This window comes from Augochlora pura, chromosome 7, assembly GCF_028453695.1.
Source record: "Augochlora pura isolate Apur16 chromosome 7, APUR_v2.2.1, whole genome shotgun sequence".
In the NCBI taxonomy this organism is placed as follows: Eukaryota; Metazoa; Arthropoda; class Insecta; order Hymenoptera; family Halictidae; genus Augochlora; species Augochlora pura.
Window position 1 is genome coordinate 31,703,108 of NC_135778.1, and position 26,260 is coordinate 31,729,367.

Genomic DNA, 26,260 nt, shown 5'->3' on the forward strand with positions numbered 1-26,260 from the left:
TTTGAATAAAAGACGATTTATTAGGTATGCATATTGGAGAATTTGTTATTACATATGATATATTATTAGTACTTTACATTACTGTATATGACAGTTTATTATTATACAAAAATACTAGACAGTTCATTATTATACATACATATTAGATAATTCATTTTTATACATGTGTATATTTTCATTAAATGATTCATTGTTAGATATATGGTGACGTATTATTACATACGTATATTAGAGAAATGATTGTTGTACATGAATATTTGAAAATTTTCTATTGTATCAGTATATTAGACATTTTAATATCATAAATATATACTAGATAATTTATTATTAACCATGTGTATTAGATTATTCACTATTATATATCTACATTAGACAATTCATTATTATACATCTACATTGGATGATTTATTGTTAGATATGCCTATTAGATAATTTATTATTATACATTCATATTAAACAACCCATTATTGTGTTCGTATATTAGAAAAATCATTATTACACATGCACATTGGAAGACCAAATGCATATTAGACCATGCATTATTGTAATAATAATTCATTATTAGATATACATACTTGCAATTTATTATTACGTTATTATCATATTACATATTATTACTTCTTATTTTATTATAATATTACACAGACAATGGACAATATATTATTAGACCCGCACGTCACAGAATATTCATCTTCCACAAAGTCGTGTACCTGTCATTGTGTATCGATAATTAACAAAGCCGCGGTTCAAACAGAATGATTCGTTCTGAGGGGGCGGGGTGGTCGAAAGGTGCTTATCAAAAAATCTTGAAGGATCATCGACAAAAGGAGGACGCGCCGACCAGATGCGACTCGAGTATATCGGTTTTACCTACGAGTATCAGTTCGCGAGAGCGTTCCGGAGCGTGCCGTTTCGAGTGTCGCCGTGACAAATTTCAAGAGGGTATTGTGTCCCCACAAAACGATTATTTATCTCAATTTGTCACGTACCTCGAATGGCGGGAGAGGCGGGGAGGGGGGGGGGGCGGCGGCGGAGGGAGCGTACAATGTTGGCTGACCGAGTTTGGGTTCCGGTATCTGCGATTTTTCCGCCTGTGTTTGCCAACAGACCGCCTATACCAATGCAAATATTCCTAGCGGATCATCCGCAGAGGTTGTTTATTCGAATAAAATTCACTCGTTGTTGCTGATACGATTTCGATTATTGTACGATGGTAGCTCCGATTATTGAATCTCCGATAGCCTGTATCTTTTTTTGTTTAATTTGTTGTTATAATTTGTATTTAATTTACTAAATTGCTATTCGTTAAATCAATGAACATTTGATCTGGTTCATTTTAATGTTTATCTTTTTCAGATTTACATATCAGATACTGTTACGGTAGTTTCATTCTGTTAAATCCGTTCAGATGGAACATAAACAGCATCTATATATTAATCATTTAAAAGATATTTATATTAAGTTTCAGTTACCGAAGTGAAGCTGAAAGATTTTAATATTGTTAGATGACCGTAATTTTTTAGATTCAGTTGCTAAATTACAACCGTTATTTTCAATAATACGAGGCAAGAGGAAATTGTTACAGGAAAACAACGAATTAATTTCTGCTGGTGAAATATTGTTGAAATTCGTTCCATTGAGGTTTTTAAAATGGGAAATAAATATTTATCCAACTTTATCCTACTATATATTACCGCTGTTCTTTACATAATGATGGTGAAGCAGGAGAAAATTGTTAAATGGAAGCACTAACTTATTTTTATTAAAAATATTATTGGAATTTATCCTTTTGGAATTACTAGGATAGAAAATAAATATGTATCCAATTCGTAATTGTAAAAATATAGCTAAAATATTTTTATTCTGCTAGATAACTACAATTAACTAAATTCAAGTTGCTATACTATCTTTATTGTTTTTAAAAAAATGCAAAACAATTATCAGATAGAAACACTAAATTATTTACTGTCAGCAAAATATGGCTTAGATTGAAGGCATTGTACACAGACGGTAAACAAGACTATATTTAATATAAATTAAACTATAAATAACTTATTTAACTTATTTAACTATAACTTAGACAGTATTTGCATAAACGTTCTAACATTTCCATTGAACCTTAATAACATCATCGTTCTCAATCAACAATAAACAATCAAAAATGATCTTACACGATTCTCATGGTAAACCTAAAAAAGTTTATACAAACAGAACGAATCCACCGCGCAACCCTAAGCTCTCCTTTTCCCCAAGTACTATTTAAAAGAGAGAACAATCGCGCGATTCCTCCGGTTTGCTTTTCCCAAACCGCAGGTCAAATAGATTCGCGGGCTACGGAAGGTGAAAACCGTGGCCGGCCGGCATATTTGTCCAATAAATAATTTAGCAAACAAATTGATCCCCGGGGACTATAAACAGATACTTAGAGGCACGCGACTCTGCCCCATGCGGTTGACCGGCTATGTTTTGTCCGCGCGATAGATGGAAAACCGAAGCGATCCTTTGGACAATAGATGATCGGCCGGTCAGGAAACCCCTACTGTGAGAACCGAAGTGGGGCCCGCGGCGTGAAATCTCTATTATCGAGGGGTTGAAACGGTACCCCGTTGTTCCATGGTGCTTCTGTATGCGTGCTCGGACGAACTGGTGCTGACAGGGAGCCCCCACCCCCTCGTCGCCCCTCAGAAATAATGTAATCACGAATTAAATGTTTGCTCGGATATCTGCGATCCCCTGGTATGCGAAACTGGTGGCCGAACAAGAGAGGGATAGACCGATTTACACGACTTTGTGAACGTAGTTCATCAGCCACTCGAACGATAGATTTCGGAAAATTGTCGGCACACGACGTCTGGCATTTTTAAGAAATTTTTTTTTATAAACTTCGATGTACAGTTGAGCCACTTGGTTATATAGTTATACAGATTATGTAATTAATGTAGTTTGTATAGTGCGTGTAGCTTGTTTACTTTATGTCATTGTTGTAGATTGTATAGATTGCATGATTGGTATAGTTTATGTAATTTGTATAGATTGCACGGTTTGTACAGTTCACGTAGTTTGTATAGTTTGTACAGCTTGTAGATCTCAAACAATTTTTATAGTTTGTATAGCTTTTAGATCTCAAACAATTTTTATAGTTTGCATAGCTTTTAGATCTCAAACAATTTTTATAGTTTGCATAGCTTTTAGATCTCAAACAATTTTTATAGTTTGTATAGCTTTTAGATCTCAAACAATTTTTATGGTTTGCATAGCTTGTAGATCTCAAACAATTTTTATAGTTTGTATAGCTTTTAGATCTCAAACAATTTTTATAGTTTGTATAGCTTGTAGATCTCAAATAATTTGAATAGTTTAGTATAGATTGTATATATTAAATAGTTTCTACAGTTTACATAGTCTTTATATGTAGTTAACATCACTTAAGCAGTTTGTATCATTTAAATAGTTTGTATAGTTCACGTGTATATTTTATGTATGATATGTGTTGCTTGTATGGCTTAAATGCATAGTTTATGTATTTTGTGCAGGTTGTACAATTTATACAATTGTACAGTTTCTATAATTGACACGATTTGTATAGATCTTAGACAGGTTATTTACTTTGTATAATTAACATAGTTTGTATTATAATTTATACAAATTGCATAGTTTTGTATAGCTTTGTTATATCTTATACAAAGTGTCCCAAAAATTACTCAAAATTGGGAAATAAAGAATTCCTAATATCATTTAAATTAACTTTTTCCTTAGTGCAAATGCGATCCACGGCTTCGTTTACGAGTTGTTAACGAAAAGCAGTGACCACTCGTTGGCTCAACCGCCTTGCACCAGTCGAGCTCGGCTCTGATTGGTCACTGTTTTTCGTTAATAACTCGTAAACGAAGCCGTGGATCACATTTGCGCTATGGAAAAAGTTATTTCAAATGATCCCAGGAATCCCTTATTTCCACTATCACAAATTTTCTTTAGCTTGTATAAAATTATATAGTTGATATAATTCGTAGCTACAGTTTTTATAATATGTATAATTTATACATGTAATTTCTCTAGTCATGCTATACCTATCAAATTATATAATTATATATTTTCGTAAACAAAAATCTTACAACAATTAGTCTCAGCTCGTTATAAAGCTTGAATCCTCTATACTCAAAATCCATAACACAGGCTCTGGTTCGACGAGTTTAAAAACATGGAATATTTATTTTCTGGGAGAGTTTGCGCGACGCGGAAGTTCTGAAGAACCGTGTCTCCTATAAATGCATAAACTCGGCGGTCCAGCGATGATCATTAGAGACCCCTTAAGCGGCGATAGGTCGCGGACCCGGGGTTCTGAAATGAAATATGCGGAGCAATGCAATTGACGTTCACCGCCGCCGCAAACTGTGTGCAACGACGCGACACTGAATTGCGGCCAATCGACGGTCTGACATAGAAGAGAGAGGAGAGAAACAGGGAGAGAAAGAGAGAAAGTGGTCTGTACAAAGAGAGTGCTGGGAGTCGAAGGGGATGAACTCCCGGGGGAGACCGAACACCAAAGACGTGTGAATCAAATTAGAAACAAAAGTGCATCACGAAATTCCGCGACCTGAAGAGATCGTTTTGCAGAGATTTTAAAAGCAATTTCATCTAATCCAACAATTTTGCTTTAAAAACTTCTTTTCATCATTTAGCTGGCTCAGAAGTACATCACTGTAAATCCTTTGACATTAAAGTTGATAATTCTATTTTACTTTAATTTCTTCACTTACCGCACAGTTTCATTTAATAATGTAAAAGTCAGAAAATTTTTTATATTTTTAAATTATGTCTTATTTTTTACTAGAAAATAATATGTAGTTCTAGTATACTGTTGAAAGTAGAACCAGTCAAAATGACTGGTTTCTAATTTTTCCCCATGATTCCTGATACCATAACAATTTTTCCACTGGAAATATTTAGATAAACTTTATATTATAAAGTTTTATATTATAAAACTTTATATTAAAATATTATAAATATTTAGATAAATAAATCAAATCATGCCTGGTTGTAAAACGACGTACATTAGTTGAATTTATGGCTCGGTTATCCTAGTATCAAATAATACATTCAAGTACCTTAAAAAATAATATATAAATAATTCATAAAGAACATTATTAAAACAAAAATACACGTTCAATACTGAAGCTACCATGACGGTCATTTCAAGGGTTTATACATTTTTTATTTTAACCCTAGAACCACTCCGCGGGGTTTGCCAAAGGCAACATTTTAAAATTATCTACAAACGTGTAAATAAATACTGAAACATCGAGGTTTCTCTTATCCCCCTACCTCATGTATTTCATATTTAATATTTCGAAAATAATAAATAACATTTTCAGTGTTAAAATATTATTCCGACTCGCCCGCAACCCCGACATGTCACTTAAACAGAAAAATGAAAGGGGGTCGGTCATTCTAAGGTCAATATTACTTTCGTTGTACACAGACTACTATACAGGGTCGGGCAAATAAAGTGTTACAAAGCAATATCTCCATTATCGTTAATGATACGCGAAAATGCTTGAGGAACAAATTGTTTGGTTCGAAGGGTACATGTTGTGGTGGAAATGATTTTTTTTTAAAGGTCACATTTTTTGAGATTTGAAGGTCATCGATGTTTTTTCAAATGGAATTATGTATTTGTTTTTCGATGTCATTATTGTCGATTTTAAGTCGATTCCAGCGACCTATAACTCAAGGTCATTCTAGTCACGCAAAGTATGAAAATAGTTGAAAAACCGAAAAATATCGCAATAATCACTTTCACAGGATTCACTAACTTTGGTTTGATTCTACCTACAGAACATGCTCGAAATGATGTTCGTTCGTGTTTTGTTGAGTTCTGTTGAGTTATTCGAATGTAGGAATGTGGAATGTGGGAATGTGGGAATGTGGGAATGTGGGAATGTAGGAATGTAGGAATGTAGGAATGTAGGAATGTAGGAATGTAGAAATATAGAACTGTAGAAACATAAAGCTATAGAAATATAGAAATATAAAAATGAAAAAATATCTAAATATACATGTGCCCTTCGAACCAAACAATTTGTTCCTCAAGCATTTTCGCGTATCATTAACTGTAATGGAGATATTTACCGCCTAAACAAATTTCTCTTTGTTATTCTTAAAAATCAATATACATGAATCGTTTTCAATTCCCGATAGGTTTATCGTTAAAATTCTGTCGGAATCTTTCGATCCTCCCTTAAGCGTGCCAGAATTAACAACACAGGTTCCCCGTAAACCGATAGGCCCGCTCGAAAAGATCGGCTCGATCGGTGTCTAGCGTTCGATTTGGCTTCGAGGCGGATAGCATCGAAATATGCAAATTGATCGCGAAGGCCTCGTGTTTGGTGTACGAAGGGCGTGTTCTCATAGGTTCCGGGGCTGATCTGAATTATGCTCGCGGTAGCTATCGGGACGACAATAGCACTGCCGGGCTGGGATTCCGTGTCGACGACGAGAAACTCGTTTTCCACGGGGCGCCGCGCGGCGCCGACAAAACTTTGCCCGCTCGTCGGCCACGGCCCGGCAACCCTACCGCGCGCCACCATTGTGATCGTATTAACACCTTGCATAATTGCGTCGCCACCGACGCCGCCGCGTTTCTCATTGTGCCGCCGCTAAACACGTCTCATTTGAATATTGGCCCATTCATATCTCTCTGGGAGAGAGCCCGATCGCTGATAAAGGGGATCCTGCGGTCGCTTCCTCTTCATCGCCGCGCCCCGTTCGTACACTCTTTCTCAGGCTGTCAGCTTCCTTCCAGCATGCACCATTTACGCCGGCCGGCCACGGATTTACCTGTCCGCGGTGCCGCGCGCAGTGATTCCAATGCCACAATTAACTCGACGAAATTTAGTTTGAAACGCCGAGATACGAATCGTTTGCCGATGCGATCTGATGCAGCAACGTATCAAATGTTAAGAGCAAATGATAGACTCCTTGGAAATTCTACGTATACAGTGTGTTCGAAATTATGTTACTTACGGGGGAGCGAGAAGTTCCTGAGGCGATTTTAAGCAACTTTTTCCCTTTGCGTAATTGCAATCCGCGGCTTCGTTTACGAGTTATTAATGAAAAACGTTGACCAATGAGTGGCGAAATCAGTTGGCGCGAGGCAGCCGAGCCAAAGGGCGAACGAAACCCAGTGCGCGGCCATTGGCTCGGCTGCCTCGCGCAATACTATCTCTCCGCTCATTGGTCAGTGTTTCTCGTTAATGACAACTGCTAAAGGAGAAGTTACTTCAAAAGACTAGAACCTCTCAGTTCCTGATTTTTCGTAACTTTTGAGACACGCTGTATGTATATAACAACCTGACTTCATAGAGTGATTAAATTCATACGATATAAAGAACATTCTACCGCTGTTAGAATTAAATATTTATGGAGCCATTTTTATTATAGTTGCAACGTCTTGTAATTTCGTTCAATTGAAAATGTCTTTGCATTGTTCATTTGATTTGCGAAGGCATTGGTTAAAGACAAATTACTCTGTTGGATATTGCAATCATGAACAATTTTCAAAATGGTGCAACTATTACAATTATAAATTGGTGCATCACTAGCAAATGTTGCAGATGTAAAACACTGTACTCAATAACTGTGATCTAAAGAACAATTCGACTAAAATTGTTGTCAAGCTTCATTCTGAGTACTATGCTTGTCTGCTTATTTTTCTTAAAACAATCAAATAAAACAATTAAACAATTATTTACACAATTTAATGATTGACCAATTACTATAAAGTCGAACAGTTCACTAAAGGGTTGATATTTTGCGTCTGATAAGGGTTATTTCTGCAAACTACTTTACACTATTTACCCTATAAATCCTACAAAATAAGTTTCGCAAAAATTTTTACAAAGTTAATGTTTATACCGGACTACCAACCAGAGTTCAAAAAAATTCGATTCAGGAAAAACGAAAGAGAATCAAATCTTTCTTGATTATTTGCGAGCGACAAATAACTACATTTATTTGAAGAAAGTGTATTCGAATAAGTGTAACACTTTTATTCGTAATTCGAGATATTTCGTCAGTAGGTTTGAAGGTAAAATAGTTTTTCTATTATATTTCTTATTAGATCAAATATTTATTTAAATACTTTCTCAAATATTCTCTAATTATATCGTATCTACTAAGGCAAAAATGAAAGCAAATATATTTAGTTAAACTAGAAAAATATTATTGCAAGTATAATTAGAGTTTATCTGTGCCAAACTAAATTTAGTTAACTATGATTGATTTTATTCAATCATTTTTAGTTAATCTTAAAAGATTGATTCAAGAATTCTTATTAATTGTTACTAATTATTACTAATTTTCATTATTCTCAGTTCCATTTAATTCAGGAATTCTTATTAATACTTATAAATTACAATTAGAATTAATACAAGATTTCTTATTAATTCTCATTAATTCTTCTTTAATCTCAATTCCGCTCAATTCGGGAACTCTTATTAATCCTTACAAATTCCAATTCCAATTGATTCTTACATCAAACTATTTGTTAACTTACTTAAGCTAACAATTGAAACAAACAATTATTTAAAACTAATGTATCCGAATTAAAAACGAAACAACAAGCAGTCGAATTATTCCAAATAAAATATACCCAGACCCGATACGAATAATGCCGTACTCCAACCCCAGCCCTCGAATCCAGTTGAAGGGGGTGGCCGCCGAAAAAAAAGGCAGTCGAAGAAGAATCCCTGAGATTTTGCATCGAAGAAGCGTATCCAGAAAGATCCTGGAACGGCCGGGTTGATTCATCGCCGCCAAATTGAAACTCCTCACCCTCTCTCGGGGTGCCGAGCGGGCGGAAAACGATAGAAATAAAATTTCAGTCGGGCAGTAACAATGAACCGCAGAAGTTTCGGGCATAAAGCAGCCGCTATTAACCGGCCCGCCAATCGGCGGAACGTCTGCCAGCCGGTGGTGGCCGGGAACGGTAGCGATTGGACGTAATCTCCGCCCAGGGGTTGGTATCGATCATCCCCTTCAAGCTCCGCCGGCGTTAGCTATATAAACCGACCTCCCCAGGGACACGGGCGATAGTCGGAAGCAACCTCTCGCTGGCACCGCCGACCCTTGCACCCCCCCGCCTACCCGCGAAGTGATATCCCGAGACGTCGGTGCCCGGCGAACACCCCGACGAGAGATACCCCCGATAGTAAAAGGATTAAGGAGCAGCCGTTAAGTGTACCAGAGGGACCAACGAGGTCTTAATTACAAATCCAGTCCATCCGGTTCCGAGATCAGTGAAGTGATTAATGAGCTGGTGAGAAACTGAGACCGAGGCATGGCGAGTCATTCGAATTACGATTACGAGGACAGGGGGCAGAGGATGAGGCACAGGGTGGGAACCGCCACCAGGCCGGCCGATTCCTCCGTCGCTTGCACCAGGTGAGCACCATCCCTTTGATTTGCCATTAATTAGACTGTGTTGATCCGTATGCATTTTACGTTGAAAATGACCAAGTAAAATTGTAAATAGCGAAATAACGAGCTTTAAATAAATATGATTAAATGAGGAATAAAATTATATGTCTGTGTTTTTCGATTGAAATAGAAAATTCGTATTTTGCATAAAGATCCACCGTCTAGTCGTTATTTATCGCGTTGGTTTTTTCGTGGTTCTGCATATAATATGTGGTAAACTGATCTCTGCATCACCTGAAAAAATATTCAAGTCATATTTAGATCAATTTTGAAAAAACTATTCTGTTTTAAGAGAAAATACGACGTGTAATTTAATTAAAAACTCACTTTATTAATGCAAAAATCGTTGTAAGTGCTGGATATTTCGAAATCGACTTTCACAACCACGACGACTTAAGTAAACAAATTTTATTCTTTATTTTCGAATTGTTTTTTAGTGTAGATTCACCCTCTTCTCAATTGTATCACCGATGCTGGGACACTTAGTATGCATAAATTATTTATCTGTTAGATTTGTTTACTATCTATTATATGTATTTTCTATTTATTACATCGATTTTTCATCTAGTACGTCCACTTGCCCTCTATCCTGTTTATTTACTATCTATTTCCGAACCCTTTTTTTCTATCAGCCAGCAATAAACCAAAGACGCCGGGTCAAATTAGACTCGGTCACAGCCATTCAAAGACCAAATAAATAAAGGAAATCCAATTACGCATTGTCGACTTGCCGCTATCGTTGCGAGGTTTGAGTAAAAAGTATTTTACGGGCCCCACGGCTAGTTTTTAAGGCCTAGTCCCGTAAAGGGGTTGGTTAAGAAAGAAAATCTAGAATTCCAAACATTTATACAAATGTTCATGTTTAAAATTCCTTGTGCGACCATCAAGATGTACAAATAATATCATATATTAGTTACAAATAATTGTTATTTCTACCGCAAAGAATTTTCAAATGCATAGATAATATTTTTCTTATATTGTAATGCAAAGAATTTTTGTGCTATGAAAATTTGTATAATTGCTCTAGATCTATATTTCTACTATTTCTTTTTCTTTAACCAACTAATTGATGAATGTTAACATTGTCGGTTGGTATTTACTATTTACCTGTGAATTCGACACCGCCCGGTTACCAATTACCGGTTACGGTAATTGTGGATGAGTAAAAAGGTGCTGGCCGACGGCGGCTAGTGTTAATGCACACGTTCTCCAAAATCTTACAAAAAAACTACATTTAAATATCATCCAACTCTGACAGATACAGTAATGTGAATAATTATAATCTTGATGTAATTTTTTTTTATTTTTACCAATACTTAAACAAGAAATTTACAAAGCACAGTATTTGTATATCTCTATATTAGAAATAATATAAACTGAAAATATACAAATATAACCTTTTCTTTGGTTTTTGCTTAGGTATCAATAAAACAGCGAAGATTACTTTGAGTTTTTATATTATTCGTGGCTTTGTAGGCGGCCATCTTTAGCTGAAGACTCTGTATATTTGAAAACAAATTTAACAAGATTTTATATTTGTATTTTTCTATATTAGAAGCAATGAAGTATGTAAAAACAATAAGAAAAATGAACAAACTGCTATATTTGTATATTTTCATATTAGGAGTAACGGAATATAGAAATATACAAATAGGGTGTCTTGTTAAGTTCTTGTTTAAATGTCAGCAATAATGTAAAAACCTATAATTCTGTACGTCACTATAGATACAGGGTGGTCGATTTAAAATCGGCAATTTTGATCGAATTGTTCCACCTTGATAGAACGGTAGAAGATGGTAGATTTAAAATCGAAAATGGTGGATTTAAGATCGAAAATGGCGGATCTAAGATCGGAGGTATTTGGTTAAAAGTCAAAGATGGTAGACTCAAAATCGACGGTAGTAGATTCAAATCTAGGATATTAGATCCAAAATCGAAGATAGTAGATTCAAAGATAGTATAATATATTCAAAGAAGATAGTATATTCAAAGTCGAAAATAATAGATTCAAAATCTATGATAGTCGACTTAAATCCAATAGAATAGCCTTAAATCCAAGATGGTAGACTCAAATCCAAGATATTAGATTCAAAATCGAAGGCAATAGACACAAAATAAAGAAGTAAAATTCAAAATCAAGGATATTAACTTTAAAATCGAAGGTATTAGGTAGAAAATCAAAGATAGTAGGTACAATAAACCTAACTCCGAGGGTTTTGTTCCAGTACACAGTACTACGTGGGTCCGACCAGCGACATCAGCGAGGAGGATTTATCCGAGCTACCATCCTGCGTCTACGCAGGCAGATCCACCCAGCATGTCCCGCACACTTCTTCGCACACGCACTCGCCTTTACACTATCACATGCCTGTCTCCACACCTGGTAATCACCGTAATAATCGTAAATGAAGTCTGCACACTTCATTCGTCGTAGTGAGTCTTAGGAAGTAGACATTCTTCTCAAAGTTTGCACAAGCGTTCGTTGATTCTAAATTGGATTGTAATGGTCATCATCTGGAATTGGGTTGTTCCGGTTGTTGATTTTAAATTTAGTTTGTTAATCTCAAATTGGATCGTACTGTTTGTTAATTTTAAATTGGATTGGACTGTTTCTTGATTTTTAATTAAGTTGTATATTGTACGTTCATTTTAAATTAGATTGTATATTGTTTGTTAATTTTAAATTAGGTTGTATATTATTTGTTAATTTTAAATTAGGCTGTACTGGTTGTTAAGATTGAAGTTGGGTTATACTGTTCGTTAAGTTAGAATTCAATGAATCTAGTTGTTAATTTTAGTGATTTCGAAACAAAAAATAATATCACTGTTTAGTTCCAAAGTTAAATTCAATTAAAGCAGCGTTTCCTCTTTCCACAGATCACAATGACACAGAAATAAATGGTGTCGAGGAGGGTTACTATCCGAATGGTAGCCCTTACAGAATCCAACGACACGCTGCTAATATAAGAGAAAGGAAACGTATGCTGAGGTGAGAAATTATTCTCAATACACTACCTACTGATGACAGTTGTTTCATATTTCCTAAAAATAAACAATTAGAAATTAATAATAATTAATAATCGCTATCAATGTCCTTTTACATAAAAGTTTCATGTTGACGAACAAGGCTTTCGGAATTTTTTAATACTAGAATGGTAAACGTATCGATTTCAAATTTTTTTTATTTATTCATTAATGTTTAAAGCAAATTGTACAATTTTGTAGTGAAAAAATACCGAGTCTGTTGGAAGTTACTATTACGAACAGCTAAAAAAATGATCTTCAACCTTCTTTCATATAAAAATTAGAAATTCGAAAACAATACGATATTTTATAATTTTTTTAAGCAAAAATAATAAACATTTTACGTTGCAAATTTGTAAGTTTATTCACTAACCTGTGGAAGATTTTATGCAATTTTGTAGCACAACGATATTGATTCTGTTCGTAGTTGCTGCAATAAATACTGCAAAAGTCACTACTTAATTGTACAAATGAATCTGAAATTCAACCTCGATTTTCTCAATATGTTACTTAATTTTCAAAATGTTATTTATAAACGTTTCGACCTCGCTACGAGCTCATTTTACCCTTAATTACTAATTACAATGACAGACTTTATCTTTCACCAGGGCTAGTGTAAGGGATGAGTCGGTGTTAGAAACTTTCAACAAGCAAGTAAACGGATTGTCAGTTTGATTACGGTTTTTAGCAGCATCAACTCGGCTTTCGACGAGCTACGAGTCCATGTACCAACGTTCCCGTACGAGAAAAGACTGTCGAAGATCGACACCCTGCGCCTGGCTATAGCATACATAGCTCTACTGCGAGAGGTGTTGGCTGCGCGGCTCGACCCGCTTACATATGTCGAGAGGTGCCTTAGAGGAGAAATAAACGGGGAACGAGCTGAATGGAACACAAGTGGTTAGTGGAACACATTTAAACTACGGTCATATTTCCGAATGGTGGAAGTTGTGCAACTTTTGTTTAAACTTCTCTTGTAGCTTCTACAAGAGTTCAATGTTCTTCTATAAGCTTCTATTTTATCACTATTTTATCAATATTGTTATCACTCTTTTCATTTTCTAACAAATTAATTTTAATCAACCATTCTAGATTAAGTTGAAAAGTCAAGAGAAGTGATTAAGCATAGAAGATAATTTTAAATGTATATCATTTTATATTATATTGGTAATTTTAAAAGGTATTCTTTAAAGAATACTTAAAAATAGTGTTAAATTGAAAATGCAGAAAGTGTTTTTTCACCCCTCACGTAAAGTGTTAAGAGAATTATACACCATAATGTGTAATAATTAAAACAAATAAATCAGTAATCGATTTTAGAGGCGATAATTTTTTAAAAAGTTCATAGGAATAGTATCGAATAATTTGTTTATCGTTCTTATCCGCAATTATAAAAATTACTAGTTATTTTTCATTTTCATGGATAATAATGAATTGATTTGCATTATATCTTTAAACTGCGCAGTATATAATGTCATTAAATGTTATATACAATTACAACTGTTAACATCAGAGTTGAGATATTTATTATTTATATCGTTCTACAGATCTGACCGCACGACTGTCGTGGATAAATTGGGAGAACCTCGGGGTGAATCCCAACAGACGATCCGTGTTGACCACCCTCGCTCTAACTACGGACAACATGAATTGAAGAAATCGCAGATTTTCCTCTTTTCTTTTGTAAATAAATCCCAGCTGGAATAGAGAGTGCCAAAGGACATTATTATACATATGAATGTTGTATATTTCATTTCTAGTCGTCTACGTGCAATACGAGCGATGATATATATATGTATATTATATTTCGTATTTCTATAAATCTAATGCAATACTCGCGTGTACGAGCAGATAGCCATTCTAGTTTTAGTATTTTGTTTGGAATAAAAATCAGCGCTCGCGAGCAGCCATAACGCCACTGAGTTTCATTCCACGGTTTTCCAATTTCTTTCCCTTAATTCTCTAGTACAATTTCTTTATAAATTATACTACTTTCGCTTAATCAACTACATCTTTATACATCTTCATGTAAATTTTTATCTTCATAAAATTTTATTTAAATTTTATCATACTCTAATGATGCTAAATGTATTATTCAACTTTGTTAAGTGGTCTGTTCACTGTTATAGCTGTTTTACTTAAAATCTTGCTTTTATTGGCATCATTTAAGTAACAGAAAGTATTACCAAAAGTAGTAAAACGAATATTAAAGGGTTGGAGAAGAATCTTTTTCTTATACATCAAGTTATACTTTGTTAATTCTTCCAACTTATAAAAAATAGCACTTGCTGAGAGTAGTATGTATCTGTTATATTTTAATAGATATTTTATGTAAAGAAAAAGCTATAACAATGGTTTTACCAATTTCAACTTAATCAGTTGATTAATTCCAGAGATATTCTCATAAAATTTGTAAACCCACAGATAAATTGTACATTTTTAACTAATATGGCATCTTTTTTCTATGAGAAAATAGAACTAATGTGAATTGTTGAACAAAATAGCTGAACAAAGCTTAATTGTTTTGGAAATGAACTGCTGTCATTTCAAGATTTTTACTTCAGATAAAAATGTTCTTTATGAATAAGTTAGAAATTATTTATTTCCATTGCAAAATCAAATGCAATTACTTTAACCGTGCATCTACTATCCATGAACATTTTTGTCTCAATCAAAAATCTTCAACTACGCGTTCATTATATCAAATGCACTTAGTTGGTACAGCATTTGGTTTGCAAAACAAAACGTGGACATTGTCGTCGAAGCAGTAATCGGTAGATGACACCGTTGTTCCACTTCAGCCCGCGAAAAACAAAAGCATGGGGCTCGTGCCTCCAACCCGCCATCGTATCGATTACATTCCCAACGTAATCATCTGCAGCCAAACAAAACCTATCATTGTAACACCTCAGTTAATTTTAGAACATTTGAAATACTTACACCTTACAACCGACATCGGAAACCACAATTATCCTTCCTGTTCATCGCCTGCAGCGATACTCGTGTGTTCCATGGTGTAGAAACAAATTTCACTATTCGCCGGAGAGTCATACAGCAGTTGTCGTTACCGGATGTTTAGCTGACGAAAAGGAAGTCAATGGACCATTCAACGAAATCGAATTTAAATTTGAAGGAACGCAAGGAGGACGATGATGTGAGCGTGATCGCGGTAATAGGAAAAGAAAAGGACAGACCTTCGATGCACCGACAATCTGAGAAATGGGCTCCGTCGAAAGACCGTGCGCAGAATGATCGACGAGTGATCGAGCTCGACAACGAGCCGAAAATGACGCTCCGAAAACGATCGGAATCGGAAGTATCGTCTACGAAGACCGGTGAGTCGACAACCGATTACAAAAGAATCGAGTTCCTGCAGAAATTGCCTCCAGGAATGATTATGTTCAAACAGGAGAGAAAATACAAGGATGATAGCGACTATGTGAAAGATTCTACGGAAACTAGCAGCGGCGGATCCACTTCCGGTGCGCCCGCGAAAGTTCGACGGGTTCATCGAACGACAAGAAGAACGTAAGAAATTTTGTTTGTTGAATATTATCGATTTATTAATAAACGAGTTTAAGGAAGATTTTGGGTACTCTTGAGAGTCCGATAATTGACCCGTGATCACAGACGTCGAAATATTATGATTGACATTAATGCAGACGTTTTGAAAGACCACTGTGTTAATTTCACAATTAACACCTTATTTGTTTACTATTTTTTCAATTTTGTTAGTCGCATCAATGTATTTCAAATTGGTGCTACTTATGTTTATGTGTCAATGTACCATTAAAAGATGTCAGCCTTTGCTGGAAATGTGTGAATTTTAAGTTTTGCAGATCACGTGTCTGTGATTATGGGTTGAGATCAGTTTTTATAACGAAAATTGTTTGCAGCCGTGGCACAAGAGAAATTCGTAGGAATCCTATACGTGTAACAAAGAAGGATCTAGATAAAGGATACCCAAGGCAAAGGCAACAATTAATTTCAGCGAAGAAGAAGGAGACATTCATCGACTTGGGATCTATTAAGCAGGGAAAGTCTTCCACGATGCCATATATGAATACACGGTCAGTTACACGAAAGATGTACAATGTAGGAGCAACATATCAGGCACCTACGGCAAGGGATGAAATGGAATGGAAAGAATGGCCAGTGCATGGTATGCATGAGAGACCAATCTTCCATCCTCAGGTAAGATTCTTACCTTTATGGGATACAAGGAATATTACTTATTGATGTTGATGATCTTTTTCAGGTAGGTCTGGCTGCAGAATACTTGGGCCGTTACTACACCAGTTTCGATGGTCTCTCTTATCATGAGATAGTTGATCGTCCTGAAATAGAAGTAGTGTCCGTAGATCCTCACTGTGATTCCTTACCTTCTTCTGGTGAAAAGAAACGTAAAAGAAGATCCAAGATGACTCAGAGTTCTCTGAACCTAGGAAATTCAAGGACATCTATTTCATCTAAGAAACTCAAATCTTTTGAAAGTTGTATGCACGAGAGTTTTCACTGTGTTCTGGGTTATTGTTCACAGGTGATGACTCCCAATTATAAAATTAATGTCGAGGGGAAAATTAACAAATTGAACGAGAACAAGTCACCTAGCATTACAAAAGAATCAGAGAAACAATCTTCAACGAGGAATACCGTAGAATCCACTAGCAAGTATAAGTCAACCGCCGGTAATAAAGAAAAGTTACAGAAAATGATAGATGGGAACAAAATATCAAACAATTATTCTGCGATTATGATGTCCCAGAATGCTAAGAACTTTAATCAAATGGCGAAAACGCGACTCTTTCCAGCACAGAAGGTTTATGTTGCGAATCCACAGAAGTCAGCTGTCTTTAACAATCATAGAACTCTTCAAAGTGGACAGATAAAGGTACAAGATATGATGCGGTCTTCCAATCACCCACTGGTTCTGGTAAACACTTTAGAAGGAAAAGATGCTCAGTTTTTAAGACCATTGCCTAACAACATGAACCTCATACAACTAGAAGATAATGAGTCTTTATTCGATATACCTTCAGTGCTTAATAATGCAATTCCTACTGATGATTTGTCAGAGAATTCTAAAATGGTTCTAAAACAGGTTCCCATAAAACGTGGGAACAAGCCCGAATTCACTGTTACAAAATATCTTCTTGATAATTCGCAGCAAAGCAAACCCCTAACACCAAAAGAAACGAATTCTAGCGAAAACAAGTTGTCTTATGAAACCACTACTAAAGAGGTCAATGTCAAAAAAGTGTCTGAAGGTAATAAGACTTGGTGTGCTAGCGACACGTCAGAGATAGCAAAAATCTTGTCCGAGTACAATAAAAGCAGCACTAAGAAGCCAGCGATTGAAAACCAGGGATTCTACACCAATTTGAAGAACATTCGAATGAAGGACGTGTCCAATAAAGAAGAGAACGTTAAACAAAATACTCAGGAGGGTTCCATGATGAGAAATATGAATATAAAATTTCCGGAAGGAAAGTGGCGACGATTTCATTTGACGGTAGAGAAACTAAAGGATATGAAGAACAGTTCGAACGAAAGAAAGACCTTGTCGAATGTTTCAAACAGACAATCATTATTTAAGATTGCATCAACAGTAGATTCTACAGTAGATAAACATAACGACAATTTGAAATATTTAGAACTGTCCCAAAAATCAAGTACCATCAACTTGGAGAAGAAAGAAAATAAAAATAGTTCTATGAATATTATGACGAATGCAACAACAATAAAGACCCAGTCTTTGCAAGAGCTGTTAGAAAATACAGCAATGCTGTATTGTGCTGCTACCGGAACCCACCAGGACGACCTAGCTAACTATATCGATAGTTTAGACGCCGCTCAAAGCATAAAGTGGCTAGAAACGTGCAAGAATTTGACAATCTAAGCAATTATTTAACTTGATAGTAAATGGGTTGAGGAGTTTTATTGAATTGCAGTCAGTGAAGTACGTTACTTCAACAGAATTTTATGCATATTTATTTTTTATTATCGTACTTCAAATAACTTGAGAAAAGGACGCATAAGCCTACATTCATTTCTTTATTTAATAGGATGTCGGAGCAAAATCGTAGTACAAATATATTCGATCAATAATTAAGTTGTTAAAAACACGAGTAGTTATATGAAAATAGTATTAATATATTGATTTCGTTTTATTAGACATTTAATTACCGCTTTTATTTAATGTATTCGAACGTTGAACTTGTTTAAATAAGACATAGAAATAATATTATAATTTTGTGCTCTTGAATGCATTACATCTTTGTACTTCAAATACATTTTCCGGATACTTTGGGTACTAGTATCAAACATAGAGAAAGTAATTGTAAATTTGCTTGAGTTAGCTGATAGAAAGTCCTCCTTTGGTTCTAGTCAACACCAAACCATCATTTATGACTGCATGTATCAGCAACATGCAAACAACCATAATCGCAGAATAGACACATAGTACAGCAGTTATACCGAGACTTCGTTGTCAGTCTCTGTTTTGCCTTCGTTTTCTGTGGGCGTGTCTGTGTAGATAATCCAAAAGTTTAGCAAATAATTAAATGTACCTATTGTTAGATCTTTTATATTAGCATATATTCATTTACCTCCTTTTCTCTGATTCTGATTCGCTTCCCTCGCTAATAGTCTTCTCAACCATTTCTTCAGTCGTGGACTGATCCTCGCTGTTCTCCTTACACGTTCTACTTTTACTAGAACTTTTACTCGAATCGTCATTCCGGGGTTTTGATCTGCTACCTTCGGAATACTTCCTATCGCTCTTCTCAGACGACTTTTTCTCGCTTCTCCTCCTGCGTCTCTCATCGTCAGAAGAAACTTCATGCTTCGATTCCTCTCTGTGTGCAGATCTCCTTCTACGTTCATTCTTTTGCGACCTATGTCGCTTTGCAGAGTTGCGAGAACTGGATGTAGAGTAGCCAGTGTCTTGTCTAGCTTTCCTGTCGAGTTTCAAAAAGGAAACTTGATTAGAAACTTATATTTTTAGTTAGAAAATGATTAACGATGCGGTACCGTTTGGAATGGCCTATGTTTCTAGGAGAGGAATCAAATTTATCTGTCTCTTCAGTGGTCTCTTCACTATCGGAGTAATTAGCCTCCACATCTCTCTCCTTCTTCTTCTTTCTCCTTCTGTTTTCGCCGACCTTCCTGACTCTAACATCTCTGTATATATCTCCTTTCGAAATGATGCTAATGTTACTTACAACAGGCTTCTTTTTCTGCTTGCTTTTGTTCTCTGTTTGCACTACATACAGCCTGTAGAGCTGTAGAAGTATGACCAGAGTATTCTTGCAAGTGAAGAAAATGTTCATGTAGCTGACGATACTGTAGTGAATGATCAGAATCAGTCTGAATGCCAGGAAAGGACCATCCTGAAATCACAATGTAGTGTAAGTGTTAATGCAATGCACAACATTTCTAAATAGTTAAAGGTACCTGAAGAAGCATGTTCAAGGCAATACCCCATACGTCGATGCTACAACAGCTGGTTTCATTGTGCATCCTCTTTTTAACAGCGTTCCCCGAGGACAACCTGGATTTTCTGGATTTGGTGGCTGTCAGTACAACAGTAAATTGCATCAAAGACCACGCCCAAATGCCTAGTGTCAGGTATACTAGGACCGGTTCACGTGCTATTCTGTCTTCCTTGAAAGAATCGAAAAACTCTATAATATCGGCAGCCGTCCCTATGTAAACTAACAGCAATTGACTCAGTTGATCACGCGTCAAGTCCCCCTTCGGTAGCATCCATCTACCAATGATCAAGACCAGCATCAAGAATTGCTCTATCAGAGTGACCCACGTTTCCGTAGATATTTGAATGTCTGGCAATTGAATGTTCACCTAGATAATAAGTCAATGCAGCCATTTTTTAAATTGCTCGTATGAATCCTGTTCGCAGAGAAATTTAAAGTTCCACTCACACCTAACGCCTTCTCTAAATGTTTCAAATCCTCCGCAGCCAAGTTAGTCAAGTCCAGGTCCAGGTTCTCTGATATGTTGACATTAGACTCGAAAGCTTTCAGTCTTCTGTCGACCTTATCCAACTCTAGAAGCCATATAGCGGGTACCACGCTGCTGAGATACAGGAACACGGACGGACAGAACCTATTGTGCATTATTACAGGTCGAATCGTGTAAAGTCGAACAATTAAATATTGCTGTTAAAATTGAAAGGGTTTCTCTTTAATACTAAGCCTATTTGCGGTAAAAATGACCGTCTCTTTATTTTGCAATTGTGCAAAGTTTAAAGACTCTTTCATGGAAAATGCTTAAATAATAATACTTACTCCAATAATGTAGTTCATTCAAATATTTTACATAATAGAGTCGCTAAACTTTGCAGAGTTATAAAATAAGGAAATGGTCATTTTGCCGCGGCAGATTTAGTGTTAATAACTTTTGATAAAATGGATGTACAAGATTCAATTATTTCTGGGAACAAGATCAGTTTAAGAAAATAGTGTTCATTATTGTTGATTGTACATTTCAAAATTACATTTATTCACTTTTAATGTCAAAATACAGTCGATTGACGAGATTAATATCAGTCGGTTAAGAGTGGATCGAGATGCATTAACTTTTTCAAGGCGGGGAGGGGGGGGGGGGGGGGGGAGCAGGATGTCTGCTGAATCCTCGGACAAATCGATCACGGGATTTGAATGGGAAAGGATATTAGAAAAAGAGGTCACTGTTACAGGTAGCCTTTTCTGAGTATCGATAATTTTCGAGCTACTCCGAATGATGTATAATGGATTGTGTCTCGTCCCACCCCCGCCACTAATGCTCCAATTTCCGACTGTCATAGTGAGATGATCCTACAACAACACACCCTTTCTTGCTCAGGAAAGTAGGCTTGTTTTACTCTGTCGACCCTCTCAAATACTCATTTATATATTTTCGTGAACGGGTCTTCAATAAAAATATTGTATGACTCGAATACAGCAATATTTAAGTATAAAATTAATGTAACTTATAAATATAAAAACAAATGTTTGGTGGAAAGACTGGAAAAGTTTTAACTGTATTTCACAAAAAAGATTTCTGTTCATAGACAATTAACATTTCACATAGAAAAATTTGATATCATAATATTCCTTAATGCATTTTTAATAATGCATTCACTTTCAAGTTTTTAATCATTTTGCTACTTATAAATGTATGTAAGAGTAAAATACGATTGTTACTTACCATTTCCATTCTTGGTTCTCTTTTATAGTGAGTGTAAAGATGCCCTCGAGAAACAGTAGCAGGATGGGGCAGCTGAGGTACCAAAAAAGAGGATTCTTCTTAAAAGTGGTCACTTGCCAAATCGCTATAAAACCGTGAGAAGCAAAAACCAGTCGCGTGATAATCGCCTTGACAGTTGCTAAGAATTTTGCCATTGTTGAACAGCACTATTTTCAATGACAAATCTTGCCTAGAGTTCTAAATACACTTTGATAACACCGTAATGTTTATTCATTCATTAAGAGACAGCATTCTTTATACTGCTAGTACTAATCGTAATGATAGAAAAATAATAAGCTCCATTTTTAAATTAATCTTATCAGAAAAGTATATTTTCTTATTCAAGTCTTATATTGACGGTGCACAATGTTAACGCGGCTCACTGTATCAGAACTGAAATAAAACTATTCCAGATCGCAGGGGGTTTGGATTTCAAATAGCGCCGCGCACGCGTCGTCGTCCGACAAAAGGATACATATGTATCTATTTTGTGACTCAATATATACCATTTATTTTATGTTTAACATTAAAATAAGCATTATAAAAGATGATACTACTATATAATTGATTTTATACATAACATAGTCGTTAACAAAATAATAGTGCAATAACAACACAGTTATAATTGTTGTAACTTAAACAAAATCATTTTATATAATATATTATACAGATTAATTAATAGATAACTTAGGATTTATGCAAATATACAATCAAAGTTACTACTTCTAAATTGAAAAAGAGTAATTATTTAATAACAAATAAAACAAAAAAATTTTTGGAAAGAATAAAGTATCGCACAAAATTTAGCTAAATATTACACTATTTAACAAATATAGACGATGTTTGACTGAATGATTTCAAGTTTAGGTAATCGTATTTTGTATTATATTATATTAAAGCAGTTAAATATTAATTATTTAAAAAACACTACTAATAGCACAATCGATTGTTAGGTGGCAATGAAATTACCGATCATTCTTTTCTGTCGGTCATATTGCCGAACAGTTTCAGCGATTTATCACTATATACAGGGTGTCCCGGAAATCGTAGTACAACCGAGCAGGTGGTGATTCTATAATACATCAAAAAAGAAGAAAATATTTTGGTATAACATCGTTTCATCCGGTGCTCCGTTTTCGTGATAATCAACTTCAAAGTTCGTTCAACTTGTAAACGATTTAATACAAATTCCTTGTCGTATATTTCACTGCTCTGCTTGTCTTTGTCCGGGACAGTGTTTACAAACAGTGATAATTGTATATATTTTTGTTTTAATTATAATATTTTCTTCTTTTTTTATGTAGAATCACCCCCTGTCCGATTTTACTACGATTTCCGGGATACCCTGTACAATAGCACTATGCGTACACTCATACCAAGCAAATCATTCTTGTTGAAGTACTAAAACACAGTCAAATAAATAATATTTCAATGCATCCGCGTTATAATTTTTTTAATGTTTAAAAAATATAATTACAGGAATTAAAAAAGTATACATTATGACAAGTACATTTTAACTTGAAAAGAATTATGATAGCATTCTAGAATTTTAAGTATAAGGAAAAGGTGTTTATGTGGGAATAATAATATTCAATAATTTATGATACAAACATCCATAAAAAAATACATTTAAAATTTTATATCGATGCTATTTAATAGAAAATAGTATTACTAAAGTAGCATTAAACTAGAACTATTTAACTGTGTAATATAAGAAACTACTTGTTTGCTGTTGGTTTGTTACTTCGATCATTTTTTATGGACAGAGTGATCCATCAACCACAGAATAGCCGAGACTACCCGCTAGTTGTTGCGGGAAATTACCATAAGCGATCCAATGGTGTTGCGTGCCATCTCTTTTCATAGAATCATGCTGTAACGCAACGCTTTAATAATTAATGGAATGCCTTAATATATAACGTAAGGCCTTAATGACTAATGCAATATCTTAATAACTGAAGTCTTAATAGATAACGCCTTTATAACACATACCACGATGATATTCCTGGATATATTGCTGGTTAAGTTTATGCCATTCTTTCATTGCCACCGTTTCCTTTTCGTTTTCTAAGAGTTTCTTTTGATTTATAACCATTTGGAAAGCGAAACTTATTGTTACCATAATTATTCCTCAAATAAAATTATTTCTTACCACCTGATTTTTGCCGTTTTTACCGTATTTACGCAATCGGTAAGAATCATTTGATCCGTAAGAATACCCATATAGTAGCGCTACACATAGTGGCAAAACGCTGAAACTATTTGACAGCATTACCGATGCATGAAAATTTCTGCATATATTATAGATTTCCGTTTTATAGACAGTATCGACAAATTATTATTATTACTGAATTTTAGGAACATTTTATATATATTTTAAAATGTTCAATAAATTTTCGTAGAATGTATACAAAAGATTTGTTGAATCATTAAAATTGAAAGAAGTATATTTAAAATTAAAACATTTAGATTAGGGCAGAATTTATAAGTATGGATATTTTAAAATATAATTTATTTATTTAAAGATGTACATATCTACAAATCACAGTTAGTGGAGTTACTACATGTTGACACTAGATGGTGTATTAATAGTAGCGTTTAAAAAGGTCTAGACGTGATGATGTATAGTGCAGTAGCGTGTAGTGTGGTAAAATTTCTTGAAACCGGAGCATTGTCAGCTGGAAGATATCGTGATGCAAATACAGTATCGAATTGATTGACAGATATTGCCGGTTTAATGATATTCTAACACGTTACAAAATTAGTCTTCCATTTAAAACAGTTCTAGTCCAACACAGACTTGATAATGCTTAAGAAAAGACTTCAAGCCTTAGGTTACGTAGAATGGGAAAAAGTTAACGTAAACGGTACGTTTTACCTTAATTTCTGTTGCAAATGTTACATTATGTTAAGAAATACATTACACGTGGTAATATTTTGCACGTTATTTATTATAAAATAACGTTTAGCAAATGTAGTAGTTTTGTCAATAAAGTTATACAATTTCTGTGTTAAATTAATCGGTGTATTTTAATTTCATAGAATTTTTTTTAAACACTTGTTGCTGCCTTTAAATCAGTAGAAAATATTTCCTTTAAACTGAAGGTCTTATATTTATATTCAATCAGTCTAAAGTTTTCTAACTGTATGGATTTAAATTATTGCAGATCCACAACACTTTCGCAAGGTAATAGTCTGGTTAGAGGACCAAAAGATACGTCAGTACGATATACAAGATCGAAAGCAATTAAGAGACTTGAAAAGTGACACATGGCCGAACGTTTTTGCCAAATACTGTAAAGATGTGAAATGTCCAATTACGAATAACACTTTAGATCAACTTGAGTGGTTAGTTGGACATGCCATCTGGTTGGAAATGGAAAATAACAGTAAGAACTGACATTAAGAAGAAAAACTTTTTATTTAAAATTTCGTACATTAGGATTAATTCTAATAACAGCTATGCTATATAATTTAGGTGAGGCGTATTCGGAAAATGTAAAAGAGATGAAGCAAAAAGCTAAGAAAGAAGCAATGATGCCCAAGTTTAAATCCAAAAATCCACTTGACAATTTAGACTGTGAATAACAAATACATAATTTAGCAAGTATATTCATATAATTTAGTACTAATCGATAGACTTATTTAATTTTTTTTATTCATCAGTTGAGAGCGTTGAGTTTAAAAAGGGAGTATATTCTTTGGCTAAGATGCTCAGAATTCCGGAACATCCGAATCACCTGATTACGTTGAAGGCCTGCAGTAAATTGGTCCAGAAGAGATTAAGAACTGAGTGCCTGCAGAACCCAAATTCTAAAATTCTTAAAGGAAAACCATTTCCTATAATGGATATTGCCCCTGGGTTTGGCTTGAGCAAACCTGCTCTTGACAACGGAGCTAAACTGTTAGCTCTGCTTTATATTCAGGATATTAGAAATCTTCAAACAAAGATTAATGAAGTAATTGTTCGTGTACAAAGCATCACTGCTAATCCAAAAACGGACACTAAGTTAGGAAAAGTTGGAAAATAAATAATTAAAGATTATGATAATCAATTCAACATTTGAGATATGTTATTAAAACAGTCAAAATACATGCGAAATCTTTGAATTTTTAAAATACTCTTTAACCTTTTGATAGGACATTTGTCCTAAATTAACAGAAGGTGATAGTGATTATTAATTTATAACTATGTATTAAGACTTGTAAAAAAAGCAACTGAATTTACTATGATATTATCTAGTTTTCGCAGCTTATTCGTATCTATTTATTACTTCATTACTAACAATTATGGAGAATCAGACAGAAATTTGTAATAATATTTTGTTTAGATATTGTCGATCTTATAGTGGTAAGATGAAAGAGTTACTTGTAAATTGCCAAGTATACGTATTTGTATCATCATTGAAATAAAATTTCAATTGAAATTACGTGTCAATTATTCTGAACTAAAAAACTTGTGATAAGGAAGAGATCAATATTCTCGAATTTGTTTATTAATGGAAATCGA

At 34.7% G+C, this 26,260-nt stretch overlaps 4 protein-coding genes across 4 annotated transcripts; 3 read left to right on the plus strand and 1 right to left on the minus strand.

Annotated features, from left to right (window-relative positions):
* The first annotated feature begins 9,191 nt into the window (after nucleotides 1–9,191).
* LOC144472695 (uncharacterized) lies at nucleotides 9,192–14,348 on the plus strand. The gene is made up of 5 exons (XM_078186004.1): nucleotides 9,192–9,441; nucleotides 11,703–11,860; nucleotides 12,355–12,466; nucleotides 13,190–13,401; nucleotides 14,049–14,348. Exons 1-5 carry the CDS (start codon nucleotides 9,338–9,340, stop codon nucleotides 14,153–14,155), a joined length of 693 nt encoding a protein of 230 aa, XP_078042130.1. The 5' UTR covers nucleotides 9,192–9,337; the 3' UTR covers nucleotides 14,156–14,348.
* A 1,250-nt stretch (nucleotides 14,349–15,598) lies between these two features.
* Nucleotides 15,599–18,400, plus strand: LOC144471990 (uncharacterized). Its single transcript, XM_078184618.1, has 3 exons — nucleotides 15,599–16,029; nucleotides 16,398–16,695; nucleotides 16,760–18,400. The coding sequence occupies exons 1-3, from the start codon at nucleotides 15,599–15,601 to the stop codon at nucleotides 18,398–18,400; spliced, it is 2,370 nt and encodes a 789-aa protein (XP_078040744.1).
* A 591-nt stretch (nucleotides 18,401–18,991) lies between these two features.
* Nucleotides 18,992–21,905, minus strand: LOC144473302 (transmembrane protein 26). Its single transcript, XM_078187074.1, has 6 exons — nucleotides 21,712–21,905; nucleotides 20,445–20,628; nucleotides 19,957–20,364; nucleotides 19,534–19,892; nucleotides 19,110–19,460; nucleotides 18,992–19,028 (listed from the first exon to the last, which is right to left on the minus strand). Exons 1-6 carry the CDS (start codon nucleotides 21,903–21,905, stop codon nucleotides 18,992–18,994), a joined length of 1,533 nt encoding a protein of 510 aa, XP_078043200.1.
* Nucleotides 21,906–24,382: 2,477 nt separating this feature from the next.
* On the plus strand, nucleotides 24,383–26,177 carry LOC144472393 (RNA transcription, translation and transport factor protein-like). The gene is made up of 4 exons (XM_078185440.1): nucleotides 24,383–24,617; nucleotides 24,918–25,139; nucleotides 25,229–25,330; nucleotides 25,417–26,177. Exons 1-4 carry the CDS (start codon nucleotides 24,557–24,559, stop codon nucleotides 25,779–25,781), a joined length of 750 nt encoding a protein of 249 aa, XP_078041566.1. The 5' UTR covers nucleotides 24,383–24,556; the 3' UTR covers nucleotides 25,782–26,177.
* The last annotated feature ends 83 nt before the right edge of the window (nucleotides 26,178–26,260 follow it).